This window comes from Gymnoscopelus braueri (genome assembly GCF_963280865.1).
Source record: "Gymnoscopelus braueri genome assembly, chromosome: 16".
Classification (NCBI taxonomy): Eukaryota; Metazoa; Chordata; class Actinopteri; order Myctophiformes; family Myctophidae; genus Gymnoscopelus; species Gymnoscopelus braueri.
In genome coordinates, this window is record NC_137616.1 from 4,533,816 (window position 1) to 4,551,063 (window position 17,248).

At 38.3% G+C, this 17,248-nt stretch overlaps 1 protein-coding gene and 1 long non-coding RNA gene across 2 annotated transcripts; one reads left to right on the plus strand and one right to left on the minus strand.

Moving 5' to 3' along the window:
- Positions 1-3,268: 3,268 nt before the first annotated feature.
- Positions 3,269-10,233, plus strand: LOC308103314. Its single transcript, XR_013934721.1, has 5 exons — positions 3,269-3,359; positions 6,445-6,503; positions 6,743-6,796; positions 8,925-8,998; positions 9,339-10,233. It is a non-coding gene; the product is annotated as an uncharacterized lncRNA (long non-coding RNA).
- A 3,469-nt stretch (positions 10,234-13,702) lies between these two features.
- Positions 13,703-16,979, minus strand: LOC308102628 (uncharacterized protein; the record flags this gene model as incomplete). Its single annotated transcript, XM_080452429.1, has 8 exons — positions 16,899-16,979; positions 16,532-16,576; positions 16,142-16,210; positions 15,544-15,597; positions 15,415-15,438; positions 15,234-15,251; positions 14,427-14,483; positions 13,703-13,772 (listed from the first exon to the last, which is right to left on the minus strand). The coding sequence occupies exons 2-8, from the start codon at positions 16,561-16,563 to the stop codon at positions 13,703-13,705; spliced, it is 324 nt and encodes a 107-aa protein (XP_080308555.1). The 5' UTR covers positions 16,564-16,576; positions 16,899-16,979.
- Positions 16,980-17,248: the final 269 nt, after the last annotated feature.

Genomic DNA, 17,248 nt, shown 5'->3' on the forward strand with positions numbered 1-17,248 from the left:
TTTAATCCATCCATATTTGTCAGGAGATGGTAGAGATTGCATAGCTTTCAGGCTTCTGGACCAAATGCCAGATTGGCTGCTCGATTTGAATATTGTAGCAGTGCAGCCCGTGTGGGAGGAGTGTTTTCCATTGAGAGACTATTAAAATTTTTTTTGTCACCCCTTAGGATGCATTCAGATCACCCAAGGGACATTTGTACCAAATGTCATGCTTTTATATGAGATTATTTTTTAACTTTTGCATCATCTGTCAACACTGTACACGACCATTTTCAATTTAGTCAATAACTCACTTCCTGTTTCAGATAATTTCAGGCACCCCTTCTAGGATGTCTTAGGATGACCCAAGGGACATGTATGCCAAATTGTATGCTTTTATGAGATTCTTTAGTTGTCTTTTGAGTCAATCGACAACACTGTAGACGGTCATTTTCAATTTTGTCAATGACTCACTTCCTGTTTACGATTTTTCTGGGCACCCCTTCTGGGATGTCTTGGGATGACCCAAGGGACATGTATGCCAAATTGTATGCTTTTATGAGATTCTTTAGTTGTCTTTTGAGTCAATGGATAACACTGTAGGCGGCCATTTTCAATTTTGTCAATAACTCAGTTCCTGCTTAAGATTGTTTTGGGCACCCCTTCTAGGATGTCTTAGGATGACCAAAAGGACATGTGTGCCAAATTGTATGCTTTTATGAGATTCTTTAGTTGTCTTTTGAGTCAATCGACAACACTAGGCGGCCATTTTCAATTTAGTCCATAACTCACTTCCTGTTTCAGATTCCTTTGGGCACCCCTTCTAGGGTGTCTTAGGATGACCCAAGGGACATATGTGCCAAATTTTATGCTTTTTGGAGATTCTTTTGTTGTCTTTTGAGTCAACGGTCAACAGTTTAGGTGGCCATTTTGAATTTTGTCCATAACTCACTTCCTGTTTAAGATTTTTTTGGGCACCCCTTCTAGGATGTTTTAGGATGACCCAAGGGACATCTGTATCAAATTTCATGCTTTTATCCGCCGCGTAACGATTTGGCCATTTTTTGTGCTTAGTACCCCCTACTATTTGTCCAGAGTGTAGAAGAGAGAGTAACGTCACGCTTTGATCTCGCTCGCCGCAAAGTGGGCTGCTACAGGCTATATTTCCAAACATTGGAACTATCTATCTTATTGGGATCGGATAGATAGAGCACTGCCACTTCTGCATTCCATTCTTCAGTGGTGTAAAGTAACTAAGTACATTTACTCAAGTACTGTACTCAAGTACAATTTCGAGGTACTTTTGCTTTGCTGAAGTATTTCCAATTGTCTATACTTTTACTTCTACTCCACTACATCTCAGAGGCAAATATTGTACTTTTACTCCACTACAATTCTTTGAAAACTTCAGTTACTAGTTACTTTGCAGATATAAATTATTACATTATAAAACATACATTAACCACTTTAGCCCTATTTTATACCTATAGGCTATTTGAAAATAGCCGATCTACAAGCTCACAACGCGTTGCGAGTTGCGACGTGTTGTGAGCTTGTAGATCTGCTATTTTCTAACATTTTAGTACTTTTACTTTTGGAACTTTAACTACATTTTGTACTTTTACTCAAGTAATTTTTTCCCCACAGACTTTTACTTGTAACATAGTACTTCTACATTGCAGTATTACTATTGATACTTTTACTTAAGTAAAACATTTGAGTACTTTTTCCACCACTGACGCCAACCGGAAACAAGATATTTTTTCCCCCTTTTTTCTAAATCCATCCATCCATTGTAAGAATGGAATGCGGAAAGGTCTGCTAGGGCTGGGTTTCCTCCAGTGTTGCCAGGTCTGCTTATTATAAGCGACTTTGGGCTTGTATTTACGTAAATATTGATGGTTGCAGTTTGTTGGGCTTGTTTCTAAAGTGTATAGTCCATGAGCCAGACAAGATTTCATTATCGAAAGAGTGGGCAAAAACATACCTATATTAGATTGTTTATATGGTCAATATAAGTAAATACATATAAGATAACCTTTCCACAGGAGCAGCTTTTTCATATTTATCACATTTTGTTATTTTCCCCATACGTACATGACAGGTGAAAAAACGACATTTAAAAAATAGTTATCATAATGAAACTTCCCCAGTTGATTACTTACACGAAGACAATGATTTATTGTATTACAAGTTTTCTGAATTGTATATTTAAATATGCAAATTAGGCATTAGGAAAATATGCCCGAATTTGCATAACTTTCCAGAATCAATATTGGAACATTGGACAAAGCCAGAGTCAACATTCTTATTTCATTTTGTTAAGATGTTGGAGTCAAAGGTTTTTAACGAGGGAATATTCAATATCTGGCTCAATTTTGGGGCTCTGGCTCATGGACTAAATGCCTAATTTGTTTATTTAAATATACAATTTCAGAAAACTTTTAATACGATAAATCATTGTCTTCATGTAAGTAATCAACTGGGAAAGTTTCATTATGATAACTATTTTTTAAATGTTGTCATTTTTTCACCTGTCATGTAGCCTACATATGGAGAAAATAACAAAATGTGTGATAAATGTGAAAAAGCTGCTCCTGTGGAAAGGTTATCATATATTTATTTACTTATATTGACCAATTGAACAATTTAATATAGGTATGGTTTTGCCCACTCTTTCGATAATCATTGCTCAATTTTGGGGCTCTGGCTCATGGACTAGTTGCTTATTTGAGCTCTGCCTCAAACATTTTCATGTCAAGGAAGGAGTCGGAGCCCCCAAATGAATTTGTAGGCTATTTGTCCACGGACCCCTCCATCTACAAATCTCCACCTACCCGTTTATATGTGTTTTTTGCGTAGTAGGCTAGTGTGTATGTCATTAAATGTTTCGATGAATTGAGAAAGACCCCAATGGAAACAAGCGATAGTGCTTTCTTGGGTTTAAAATCCCTTAACAGACCTTGCATTGACCTGTACTTCCCTGTGCTTGACTTAGCAAACTGCTAATAAAGTCAATCAATCAATCAAAATAGTTTGTGCCAGGGACCCCATACAAGATCTGTGTTTGTTAAAATGTTTTTAAAAAAAAATTGCACCTATTTTCAAATAGCCGATGTATATACATCATGTATGATTATTATATATATGTATATATTATAATTATATATTTATTAAAGTGCTCGTCGTGTGGCCTATTATAGTCGCTTCTTTTGGGCTTGTTTTCCAAGACCTGGTTGCTTATTTTTCCAAGTCTGGCACCCAGTCCCTCCCAGTCCCTAGTCCTCAGCCCTCACAAAGGAAAACGGGATGCCAACTAACAAGCGGCTTCGTGTCTTCATTCCTGTGACTGTTTTCTCAGTTTTTCAGATAACTGCACCGTAAGAACAATATTAACTTATATCTCCTAAGGTTTAATGTTGATGTATGAGTGACTGTGATCATGGGTTTTAATGACGAATGTGAGTGTTTAGTATCGAGTTAAAGGTAAAAAAAACGGTAAAAAGGAGAAAAGAAAGAAGTCCGGGTAAATAGACTCTATGCACAGCAGCCATATTATCATTTCCTTTACAGGTGTTACCAATGATACTAATGAAGGCTCTGTTCCATTTAGTGTAGCACTAGCTGTAGAATACAACTCTCGTAGACGTATTTATGATTATGACGTTTTCAATCTACGAGAGTTGACGTTCACGCCCCATGGAGACAATTGAAAATAAAGGTGCTTACCACCACGCCCAAAATACGCCCAAAATCTTAACTCTCGCTACGGGGTAGTTGTTTAATGTAATAATACATATCTTTCAATAAAGAAGTGTTTTAATGCCGTCTGTGGCCGAACGCCATTTTTTCACCCTCGTTTACTTCCTCTTTACATTGAGTGTAATTCCGGGTTTCACCAGATGGGCGCGTCAGTACCGCCCATTGGGGACTTCCGACAGAATCGGCCACAGACGGCATTAAAACACTTATTTATTGAAAGATATGGATTATTACATTAAACTACTACCCCGTAGCGAGAGTTAACATTTGGGGCTTGGGGGTAAGCACCTTTTTATTTTCAATTTGTACATGTTTGGAGTGTCTACGGGGTATAGTGCAGAAAGTCCCTGTGTCCATGGGGGGTGAACCTACAACTCTCGTAGATTGAAAACGTCAGAATCATAAATACATCTACGAGAGTTGTATTCTACAGCTAGTGTAGCACAGTGGTTGTCACATTTTTTATTTCCACGACCCCCATAACTCTGAGAGTGTACAAATGGAACCAAATGGTTCCATTTGTACACTCTCAGAGTTACACACCCGTAAGGGGCCATTTGGAAACCCCTTAAGGAACCATGAGGGTCCGCAGTCCCCAATTTTAGACCCAATGGTGTAGCAGAGTGTTTCCAGTGAGCCAACATGAACAACATCAGCACACTGACTCTGTTTGACCAGAATGGAACAGAGCCTTCATTAGTATCATTGGTAACAAGTTCTTCACAATATGGCTGCTGTGCACAGAGCGTGTCGTAGTGCGTCATCCCTTGAAGATGGCTGTGTAGTGTTTTTATTTTATTTTGTATGGCTGTGTAGTGGTGTGTTCTTCTAGTATACGCTATACTCAAACTAGCTCCATAAAGAACCTCTCACTCCGCTATACAGCATCTCGGAGCTGTATAGCGGAGTGAGAGGTTCTTTATGGAGCTATACTCAAACCGACATTTTGGGGGGGAAATAGTACACCGTCTGTAATCACAAGAATTTGCATACCTGATACGCAGTGGTGGAAAGCAACTAAGTACATTTACTTAAGTAGCCTACTGTACTTAAGTACAATTTTGAGATATTTGTACTTGAGTATTTCCAATTGTCTGTACTATAGCCTACTTTTACTACTCCACTACATCTCGGATCCAAATATTTTACTTTACTCCACTACAATTATTTGAAAACTTTGGTTACTAATTAGGCCTACTTATCCCTATTTAAACTTTGGCTATTTGAAAATAGCTGATCTACAAGCTCACAATGCGTCGTGTAGATCTGCTATTTTCCAAAGATTTTGGGACATTCTGCATAATGACTGTCACTTTCTACTTTTGGTACTTTAAGTATATTTTAATAGCAATACTTTTGTACTTTTTACTCGAGTACATTTTGTAAACAAGGGTTTTGTAAAGTCAATGAACAGCTCATTTATGTTTTATTTCATTACATGATGCTGGAGGTGATGGATAGATATTTCCATTGATGATATCTTTGTATCGATTCTCTTTTTATATTTCAGTTTATTTGGGTGCTGCTTAAATGATCTGTGATTTCTATTGCACATGTGTGCATTTAGTGAAGTTATTGTTTGAATATGCTAATCTTTTCAATTATTATTCCCTATGTGATGATAGCCTGGTAAACCCTCCCTCTGGAAAATCTCATTTCCATTTGATTTCAGGAATAAATTACAAATGAGATTTCCGGAGGGAGGGTTTACCAGGCTAATGTGACGATGCATCAAGATGTTTTGAAATGTCAACTACTAAAAGGATCTTCAAGCTAAAGAATGTGGCGTTATGTAGCACAGATATTGTCATCCTTGGTTTTATACCAGCTGCAACTCCATGTTGAATTAATTGTACTGATGTGATAGTAGCTTTTATATGAGAACAGTACAAGTACTGACAAGCAGCTTGCTGCAGCAGGGTCTGATGGGAAATGGAACACTCCTGCATTCCTGGAGTGATTCAGGTGCAATCTACTTGTGCTTATCTTTGGCAGCCTAGGACATGTATACATACAGTAGGTTGGTTGTAAGAGGCTTCCAACAACTTGGGAATGCCAAAAAAAGCAGCTAAACGGCTTGCAAAATTCTGTCGGATCTCTTCTATTATCGGTAGCTGCCAAATATGGCGAAGACGCTGTTATTTGTACCCCTGAAGGGTGTGGGGGTATTTGTCCATGATTTGCTGACTGTGCATTTTTTTTACAGCACCTTGTCATATTTGTGTCCTTGTATTGTATCTCTTATGTGGACATAAATAAATGATTACGTGTGTGTGCCATGATTGGCTGCTCAAGTATGAAATTACAATACTATGGCACTCTGTAAGACGCTATTCACCTGTTTCCTAGGCTGTGTTTTCCACTTCCTGTCGATTTGATCCAATGAAACTGGTCAGATGACCAATGATATCCAATGAAATCGACAGGAAGTGGAAAACACACAGCCTAGGAAACGGGTGAATAGGCTGAAATGGACTAATGTAAACAGGATTGGTCAGATAAGAAACAATAGGAGGGGAAATGAGCCACCAAAGAGGATAAAGGATGCTGAGAAGGAGAAAGTACGGACATTTATCAACTGATTTGAACTGAATGCCACCACAATGCATGATGCCTGTCTTATCTCAGACGAAGAGACTTGTGGCTAATGTTTGGTTTTATTATTGCCATCTTCACACAGCAAAATGCCTGTTATCCTTGCAGGTAATGATGCACAGAAGACTAAATACTTGGGCACAATGACAGAGGAGCCACTTATGAGTGTAAGTATTTTGATTTGTTGTGTCTGGGCTTTTCATATAAAGGGCCAATGATGCAGGGCTATACGTGTCTATGCGTGAAGACAACATAAGTCCACAGTTCAGCTACTGAGCTTCCAGCCGAGATGACTTCTAATGTGATGATAAATGACACTCTGAGATAGACCAGTCCTGCATTGTTACATTTATCCTGTGTTTTCATTGCCCTTTTTATGATAATAAGTTTGATTGTTTGTCCACAGGCTGCACGCGCAAAACATGGGTCACTGATGTGGTGAGGAGCTGGTGAGAATCAGGTTAGTAGGGTTGAAACTATTGATTAGTTTCTTAGTGATTAGTCTATTGATTACTTGTTCGATTAATCGAATAATTGAGAGGCACACTTTTAATTATTTTTTAATGATCAATGGAATTCTGTTTGGCTTTTAGGCTTTTAAACAAAAGGTGCACAGGGCATATATTATGACAAATAACTTACATAATTTAATAACTTAAAGGTAGGTGATTTTCTTTGGTTAAAATAAGTGTTAAATTGCTCTATATTCTGATAGTACTCATTGTCATAGAGTATTGGTTCAGTAATAGGAGTCTCCATGTCTCTCCAGCTCTTTATTAAACAAATGTATTTTCTGGTCGGGATATACATTTTATCCAATCAGGATAGAGAACTCAGTCAGGATACAGATTAAACAAGTGAAATTGGAAGTGATGACACAAAGAAATGAGCAGACAAAATTGGAACTGGAAAGCTGATAAATGGGTACTCTTTCCTGATTGGCTGAAATTGTGTCACCTACCTGATCTCTCAAGAACAGCTTCTGCACTGCGTTGGAATCTGTCGGGGAGGTTCGTCATAACGAGTGCGCATTCAGATCAGGAAGTAGGCCGCGCTTTACCCAATCACATGTAGTGGGCGGGATTCACATGTCCGTCGATCTTTCCCCCTCGAAACAAACCGAAACTAATTTAACAATAGCGTCCGCGGAGCAGACAAAACCACGGAAATATATTCACATTTTAACTTACTCTTTCATCATAGAAACAAGTGGGCTTATAACCAAAACGATCCATGTTCTCTGGGAGAAGTGGTGTTAGTGTTCTGTGTAGAAATATTGTTAGTGGGAATGAAAACATAGTCGCACCAAGCGGAAGTGATGCGCTGAAGGCGCATCACAAACACCGGTTTCCTTGTGCTCTGGTGTTACGTTATCGTCCGCCCAGAGCCAACAGACATAGAACAAACAGCAGAGGGCGCTGTTTTTCATTTTCAGTTGGCGATGGGTTCCCAGATTGCCTACCTGAAGATGTATTTTCTGTTTATTAAAGAGCAAGAGAGACAGGGAGACTCCTGTTACTGAACAAACACTCTATAGCAGTGATTACTATCACACTATAGAGCTTTAACCTTTAACAAAAAACCTTTTGCTTTAACCAAAAAATATCACTTACCCTACCTTTTTAATACTTTATTTTTAAAGAGTAAACACATGATTAGTGGAAATAGCCTATCTAGCTTGAAATGTATGAACATTTTTCAACATGCTAATCATTCTGATGATTATGCACAACTTAATTGTGATGATCTCAAATGATAGCGATTGGATGATTTATGTAATAATTGTGACAGGCCAATCTAAGTTCCTCCTGAGCTTTCAGAGAAGTTGTTCCGGCCAGGAAGCGGGAGAGGGGGGGGGGGGGGGAGATTGGAACTGTAACACTCCAGCGTTTGCATTCCTGGAGTGATTGAGTCTGGGATCTAGCCATGCTACATTTAATGCTGCGTTCACACTGGCAGCTACAAAGCTACAGGCTACCGTTAATTTTCAATGGAAACCAGCGACATGAAGATGCAAAGATGCATCCGACGTTTGTAGCTGCTTCAAAAGCTACAACAGCCACAGTACAAAGCTACGAAAAAAAGTTTAGCTGGTTTCAACTACAAAGATACAAATATGCTGTGTAGCTCTGTATCAGCCAGTGTGAACGCAGCATTTACAACCATGTTTGCCTCAGTCTACTATGATAAGGACAACATGCCTCTCTTCGCTGTCCTCCCCTTTGACCCATGATGAATTCTGTGTGTGTGTGTGTGTGTGTGTGTGTGTGTTTTAACTCCTTGGATTAACATGTACTCTTTTTGCGTGCCATGATTGGCTGCTTTAGCATGAAATTACAATACTATGCACTCTGTAAGACGCCATAGGCTGAAATGGACTAATGTAAAGAGGATTGATCAGATAGGAGACAATAGGAGGGGAAATGAGCCACCAAAGAGGATAAAGGATGCTGAGAAGAAGAAAGTACAGAGATGTATCAACTGAATGCCACAACTGAATGTCACCATAATGCATGATGCCTGTCTTATCTCAGACAAAGAGACTTGTGTGGCTAATGTGTGGTTTTATTATTGCCATCTTCATACAGCAAAATGCCTGTTTATCCTTGATGCCCAGAAGACTAAACACTTGGGCACAATGACAGAGGAGCCACTTATGAGTGTAAGTATTTTAATTTGTTTTCTCTGGGCTTTTCATATAAAGGGCCAATGATGCAGGGCTACATGTCTATGTGTGAAGAAACCAAGTCCACAGTCCAGTTACTGAGCTTCCAGCCGAGACGACTTCTAAAGTGATGATAATTAGGACTCTGAGATAGACCGCGCCTAGCTTGGTAAACCCCTCCCTCCGGAAATCTCATTTGTATTTGAAATCAAATACAAATGAGATTTACGGAGGGAGCGGTTTACCAGGCTAGACCAGTCCTGCATTGTTAAATTCATCCTGTGTTTTCATTGGCCTTTTTATGTATATAATAATAAGCTGAATCGTTTGTCCACAGGCTGCACGCACAAAACCAGGGTCCTCTCCTCTGGGACACAAGAAGGGAGCCAAGCTGGTATGTGGAGTTAGGGTTGAAACTATATAGTTATTAGTCTACTGTTCAAATAATTGAGAAGTAGATTTTTTATTATTTTTTTAAAGATCCAACAAATTGATGCAAAAAGATTATAATTTATTATTTATAATCGACTAAATCAATTAGTCTGATTAAACACTTAAGACCTATTGTTAGTATGTTTGTTAACTCTTAGTATGTTTGGTTGCAAACCATATATATTTTTTAAAAGATCTCTGTATACATTGACTATAGTAATCAGGAACGATGTTCATGGGACACATGTCCGGTTCAAGATGAACGGATGGAATGTGAGGGTCTCTACAATAGGTGTTCTGTATAGGAGGGACGAGTTTGGGTTGCCGACTGGCAGCAGTGAGACGGATTTAACCCATTCAAACCGGGAACGCATCTGTGTGTCATTTTTAGATTTCTTTGGGCTATTCAAAAATAGCAGATATACAAGCTCATAGAGCTTGTAGATCTTCTATTGTTTTGAAAAATCGTGGTAAATCTGCGCAAATCTTTGAATATATATATTTTTAAAGCAAACATTTGTAACTCAAATCATTGATTCTGGGGGATTCTACAAATGTAGTCTTTTTTTTTTCTTCTAAATGTATGTTGCTATAATATCAGTGGTCCTCAAACTTTTTTCATGTCAAGGACCCCCAAAATAATTGGGAGTCGTCTAAAATGTATTTGGCCGCGGACCCCCATCTCAAAATATGTTGTTCCAGGGACCCCCCCAGAAGCAAAGATTTGAGTTAAACATGTGCGCTTTAAAAAATATAGATATATATTCAAAGATTTGCACACATTTTCACGATTTTTCAAAAATAGCAGATCTACAAGCGACACTCGCTTGTAGATCTGCTATTTTTGAATAGCCAAAGAAACCTAAAATGACACAGATGCGTTCCCAGTCTCAATGGGTTAGACCTCTCTGCCCAGTGTTGTATAAAATGTTTTGCTAACCTGTGCCGACCTGTTTTAATAAACCAAGCTACGAATGATTCCTGACTCCAGTCTATTTGTTCTCAGAACCATGACCACAGAAGTTTCGTATTATCACCTATACTTTGTCATACAACGGTGTTGTGGTGTATTTGTGTGCTTATAATATATTTGTGATGCGTTTATATATTAGTAGTATTATTTGTGTTTAGTGTCGGACACTGCGACACAAGGATGTAATTTATGCTGGGAGGAGCTCTCCTTTAATGGAAGCTCTCCTTTTGTGTCCATCTGTCTTTGTGTGTCCATCTTGGACATTCCATTTCTGAAAGGACAACCATGAGATCTCTTGACCACCGCTTTGTTCCAACACTCTTAAAATGCCCTGTATATAAAAGTGAGGACCTTCTTTCGTTCTGGTGTCTCATTTTCACTGTTGTGTGCATTTAGGCAGCGTCGGACTCCTCCAAATCTTTTATATTTTTAAAATAAAACAAGGACTGGCTTGGACATAATTCTCTATCTGAAAAAATATACAACAGCGTCACGTAGAAATAACAAATAGCTGATCTACAAGCTCGTTGTGAGCTACTAGATCTACCCACAGCCCGTCCCAGAGGGCCCCACTCATGCCGATGCGAGTGTTTTGAGCAGCTATTTTCCCTATTCGTTGCTTAAGACGGTGGTTCTCATCCTTTTGCAGGCCGCAACCCCCCCCCAAAATAATCATATTTGAACTGGGGACCCCCCACCCTGACAAGCACTTTTAATTGTTGGAGTTGAGGCATTACATTGTGTTTTTACTTGAGTAAAAGTATCAAAACCATGTAGAAATATTTGAAATGAAATGTTATTGATTAATGATTCATCACACAATGGTGTCACACAGCTAAAAACAGCTGATTCACAAACTCACAATGCATTGTATCGTTACCAGTTGTGAGCTTGTAGTTATTTTCACCAACCATTATAAACGTAAAACAAATTCACATAATTACCAATGAGTAATGATATGCCAACAATGGTGAAAATGTTTTTAGTGGTGCTGGAGGAAGTGACATAGGCCTACTTGTGTAGTCCGTTATTTTTATTCTCAGGAAACCTAAACTGAAGAGTCAGAACACTGTAATCGCATAACAATTTTATGGGTTCATATCAGACAGGCAGAACTGTATATGGCTGTAGAAAACATGGGCTATGCCAGGGCCAGGGGTGGGCAACGGTTTTTAAGCACATCACTTATCACCCAGTCCCAGACAACGAAAACCACCATGTCTTTTACATCTTAATATAACCTGATAATCCAAGCGTAGAAATAAGTCAATAAAACCTAAAAAAAAATATTGAAGCAATAATTTTACATGAATAATACATTCATTCTTATTATTTGGGGAGAGACGTTTTGTGCACATCAAATAATAATGGTTAATGGCTTTTAGATCAACTCAATTGATCACCAAGCCCGATCTGATCGTCTGGCAGATCATAGAGGTTAACTAATAGACCACATGCTGTAAGCACTCAGTGCCATCTGCTGGCAAGTATGGTAAAAAAAAAACAAAGGTTGAAAAGGTGAAAAAAATGTCCCTTATATTTTGCAGTAGACAGGCCAATGCTTCATTTGTAAATTGTCAATAGTTAATTTCCAAGGAACTATTGACAATTTTAGCCTTTAGGAGGGCCATTCAAGCAAGTCGCAAGTGGAGCCTGCAGTACCACCACGGCCCAAGAAACCATCACGCCAGAAGGAAATGTTTGGAATGGGGGGAGTCTGGTGCGACGCTCAGGTCCTGGACCTGGTAAGACGAAGGAGGAGCCCGGCCAGGAGGCCACCCACAGAGCCTAGTCCCTCCACGTGCCAGAGCCTCTCCTCTCCCCAGTCCCGGCAGAGTGGTTCCGGAGAAGCGGACTGAGTGACCATGTCTTTCCCTAAAAGGACTGATATGATGACTTATTAATTGTGCACCCCTAATTACAAGGCCCTTTATATAGACTTATGTGAGGTCCTGTTAAATGTCCTATACATTTTGGTGAGATGTGCACGTTGAATCATGGACCATTGGCTCCCTCTCCTGGTTAAAGTACTCTGGGCCTTTTGAGCAGGGCAGATAAAGAGCAACAAACAACTATAGCATAACAGGTGAAATGCATTCTGATTTCTGAGAGTGGAAATTGGTTCACTTATGAAAACGATTGAGCTTGAAAAAGTCTCCTCATAAGTCACTGGTAGCTATCAGCTTCAGTGCCCTGGATCAGATCTGCCCAATTTGACAGGACAGCAGAATATTAATCTGTCATAATAATATTGATGCTACTTGCAGAATCATTAGTGATAAAGGGCACAAGCCTTGTAGATCTTCTATTTTTAATATTCCAAGTAGGCTATATCAGTTTATATTGTGTCTTTACAAAAGTCTCATTTTTGAGAAGTCAAAGGTACAATCCTTAGTATTAATTTAACTCCAAAGAAAGTGCAAATGGAACCAAATGGACCCATGAATTAATACTGGATTCTAAATGTTTTTGCTGCTGTACCTTAATTATGTATTAATTATAGCTCGAATTGCCCTAACACTAACCTGTGACTGTTGCATTTCCTGGGCTTTTTGAAAATAGCCAATCTACAGGCTCACTGCATTGAGACTTGTATTAATATTAATACTTTTAGATTTTTTTAAATTGTCTTAACAACTCAAATCTTGTGCCTGGCACAAAATATTCGTGACCAAATACATTTTAGGTCCTTGCCATGAAAGGGTTTGAGAACCACTGACCTATATGATATTTGAGCATATCTATTTGAGCAGAATGACCCTATATCTGAGGAGGGATGTGTGTTGACATTTTTCCATAAACCTGTATAAGTATCCACAGACTTGTATTCTGAACTCCAAAACATAAATGTGACTCATTATTTGTAAAGCAGAATGATTCAAGTCAGAGCTACACTCTTTTGAAAATGCATTGTTTATTGGTTAAAATAATGACAGCGAGAAATCCATTCATTTAAATAAACATTTAAGCAGGTAGTTTTTAACTTATTGGTCAGTGATAGACTACTCCATGTGCATGCCAGTGTTGATTATTGTCGCCATGTGAGATCTTTTCCAATTCTGTCATCATTTGCCGGGCCCAAAAGCATCTCTCGTTGCATGGCCTGCTTTCTCATCACCTCCTGACTGTAATGTATGGCCGAGGTTATCCAAGGCACAGGTGCCAAATACACACCTTATATCCCATCCCTCCCCAGCCAAAAGCAAGGGGGGGATGGGATTCCTGCAACAGAGAGAAATGATGTAGTTAACAGAAGAAGAATAAAGCTAGCTTGTGTGTCACTAGATCCCCAGAACCTAAATAATTCTCCTGTTCATGGTCCAGTTGCCACCTGTATGATTCATGCCCTGTGGCGGTTCCTCTGTCCTGTTTGAATAAGAATGTAAAGCAAAACAAAAAAGATTACCGCAATTTCCCCCCCTTCTATTTGTGCATAATAATGTGCTTGTGTGGGTGGAGGCAAATGTATTCACTAAAATATAATCTCAAAATAAAATGTTATATAAACATGCATTTGCTTTGAACACAGGCCTGTTTTTTTTCACCAGCATAGCTTTATTCCTTTAACATTGAATATTTACTGTACTGCAGTAAAAGAAAATGATCAAATTTGTATTAAATCATAACTTATTACTTCATTAAGTGACATTAAGTGACACATTGTTTCCAGTAACTTGGGTTCAGTGTTATTCATTCATTCATTCAGTATTTCTCGAGATTTACTTCGAGTTTTCCAGTGTGTTGTTGACTGAAGGAACACTGGGTTTGAATTTTCATCGTCACTAATGAAATCCCAAGATCGTTTGGGCACAAATTAACACACAGATTCAAGATTCTTTATTGTTACAGCCATTATAAGCGAGTGCAATTCTTGGGTTCTACGATAATGCCTGGGAATAAAATGGCAAGAAATCTAAATCATGATCTGAATGATGCAGTTAATGGAAGCCGAACAAAGCTAATGCTTGTATGTGTATTTACATGGGCTGTCACTACATCGCCAGAAACAAAATAATTCACCTGTTCATGGTCCAGTTGCCACCTGTATGATTCATGCCCTGTGGTGGTTCCTCTGTCCTGTTTGAAAAATAATGCTAAATGTAAATTTTATTACAGCTATTGTTTTCCTGTTCTCTTTGCAGAGTCATAATCAGTGCTCTTCCAAGGGACTTGTTTCCCTTGCTTGGGTAGATGCAAATATATTCAGTAAAAATACTAATACTCCAGTCACTGTCAGTGTTGTAATTTTCAACAGCAGAGCAAATACCTATATATTTAATAACATCAGATTTGTACATAGTGGTATGTACTTGCAGCTACAAAATCATCTGTTTTGTATGAAATTATGGCCATGATATTGACATTAATGACATTCATAATTATATTCAGTTACTTGGGCTCAGTGTTATTACGGATTTATTGTTTCATGATTCTTGAGAATATGAATCCCACATGACAGTTTTGCACATTGTTTATTAATGCACATTTATATTAGTGAAATATAATTGACAATGCTCATTTACAAAAGATACAAACACCACAAGTAACCACTTCCAACACAAGGTACAAATGTGGACTGATGGACTACAACCATTTCATTTTTTTGCCTATCCCGTATAGGGATTTGTGGTTTGTCCACCTGCTACCTCATCCCCTCGCTGGGGGGACGAGCCCAAATTTGCAGTCAGACAGGTAGGAAGAATGCATCCAGCATTTGGACTAAGTACTCTAAGAGAAGGAATCAATAGATTCATTTGAGTACCTGGAGACAATCATCCTTACCATTAAACTGTATACCCTGGTGCATAAATACAAAGTGACACTTACAGTTGAGGAGGAGCCTCCCTAGAAAAGATAGAAAGAGATCTACATTTACTCAAAATGCATCTTTCAATTGAACAAATGTGCGCTCATCTGAATTATATTAAGGTAGCCTTAATCTACTGTATACAGTATATGCATGCATTTGAAAACTGTCAAAGGTACAGTAAATGAAAAATCTGCTTACACGCGTTCAACAGGGAAAAAGAACCTGCAACAATAAGCAGATAATAGATTTGCTTTAATTTTGCATAACAACACCGGCAATGGGTAACACATCAGTTTAGCTCTTTTGTAAGCTTACAAATCTACTTACATGTAAGAAGAGCCTTGGTTTTTGTCATTGGAGGTATCATTTGATTGGAAGTTCCTATAGAAAGAAAGCTCAATAAGTTATACTTGATTGTCCATAAACAATTTTTAATTGTTGTAGAGTTTTTTCTTTTTTTTCATAACACATTTCAGCTTTGTAGTAACTGCTACGCATGGTAGACATCATTTTGCCTTCATTGTAAATACACCGATGTTCCTTTCCAAGCACTCCATTCACCCAAAAGGATTTGAATGAATATTGCAGGCCTTGAAGATCAAGTTATACAATGCCATTTTAGACTTGAAGAATCATCTTCAGGTCTCTCTTTTCTTTGGACCACAATGGAAACAAGTCCCCAGGACTTTTTTGTGTTATCCTTTTAGCCTTAATGTCTGACTGTACCTTGTGCTGATTACATTTCTGACTAATAAAGTATTCAATCCTGCTGCAATTGCTGCTACAGTGTTTTATTGTAATTCAGCAGCACTCACTTTGTGAAATTGTACCGTGTGACATTCACGAGAGAAGGTGAAACATACATTTATTTAGATTAAATACTTACTTTACTTTCAATAAATGTGAAAGATTTGTCAAGACTCACCCTGTAGAGTTACCCATGGTGTTGTTCACTGAAGGAACACTGGGTTCACCATAGGGTTCACCATAGTTTCTAAAGGCAAAAGAAAGAATAGACAGCATGACTCCCATCTCTATCAATGGTCATTCATGAAATCACAATTTAACACTGAATTTATTGTTACGTCCCATTATAGATTCAAGCTAATTCTTGGATTTCGGCTCTTCTACATTGCAGCAACAAGGAAAACAGTAAAAATAGCAATAAGATAACTACAGAAACGGTAAGAAATATTTAAAAAATACAGAACAATCATTTTCTCATTTCGTTCAAGCATTGTATTTTCCTCATTAGAATGATGTTTGCCAATGTGTAACACAGGTTTAACTCTTACGAGCTTATGGATATACTTACATGAAAGCAGAGGCATCAGTATCATTGGTCATTGATTGTGAGTTACTGTAGAAATAAAGTAAAACCATGTATGCATCTTTTTATAATATATTTGTGTGTGTGTGTGTGTGTGTGTGTGTGTGTGTGTGTGTGTGTGTGTGTGTGTGTGTGTGTGTGTGTGTGTGTGTGTGTGTGTGTGTGTGTGTGTGTGTGCGTGCGTGCGTGCGTGTGTGTGCACGTATAAATAATATACTACATACTTTTTTGTATTTATTTTTGCTGTTTGACAAATTATTCTTACTATATACTTTTTTGTATTTGTTTTTGCTGTTTGACAAATTATTCTTCTCTCTGTGTATTTAAAAACATAAACCAACCAATATCTTACCTGACGTCATTTTTTGGAGGAACTGGAACTCCAATGGTGCAGCCCAGGAGAAGGACACTGAAGAACCACACAGGAGAACACATACTGTACAATTGTTTGGATCCAGAAGAACCGGTGAGAGAGCTCTGTCTTACAGTAGCCTAACCTTTTATACCCACAAAGACATTGACTGTTAGGGGCTCGTTTTATAATCTAGTCTGTCCTCTCCAACAACCTTGTGAAATTAATCTGTATGAATTGCATCTAGTCTACTCAGCATGTCAAAGTGCAAGCAGATCTGGAGTCAGCTGGGTAATAATGAATCAAATGGTTGGGAAACTTCAATCAACAGACCCCAGATCAGCACTCAC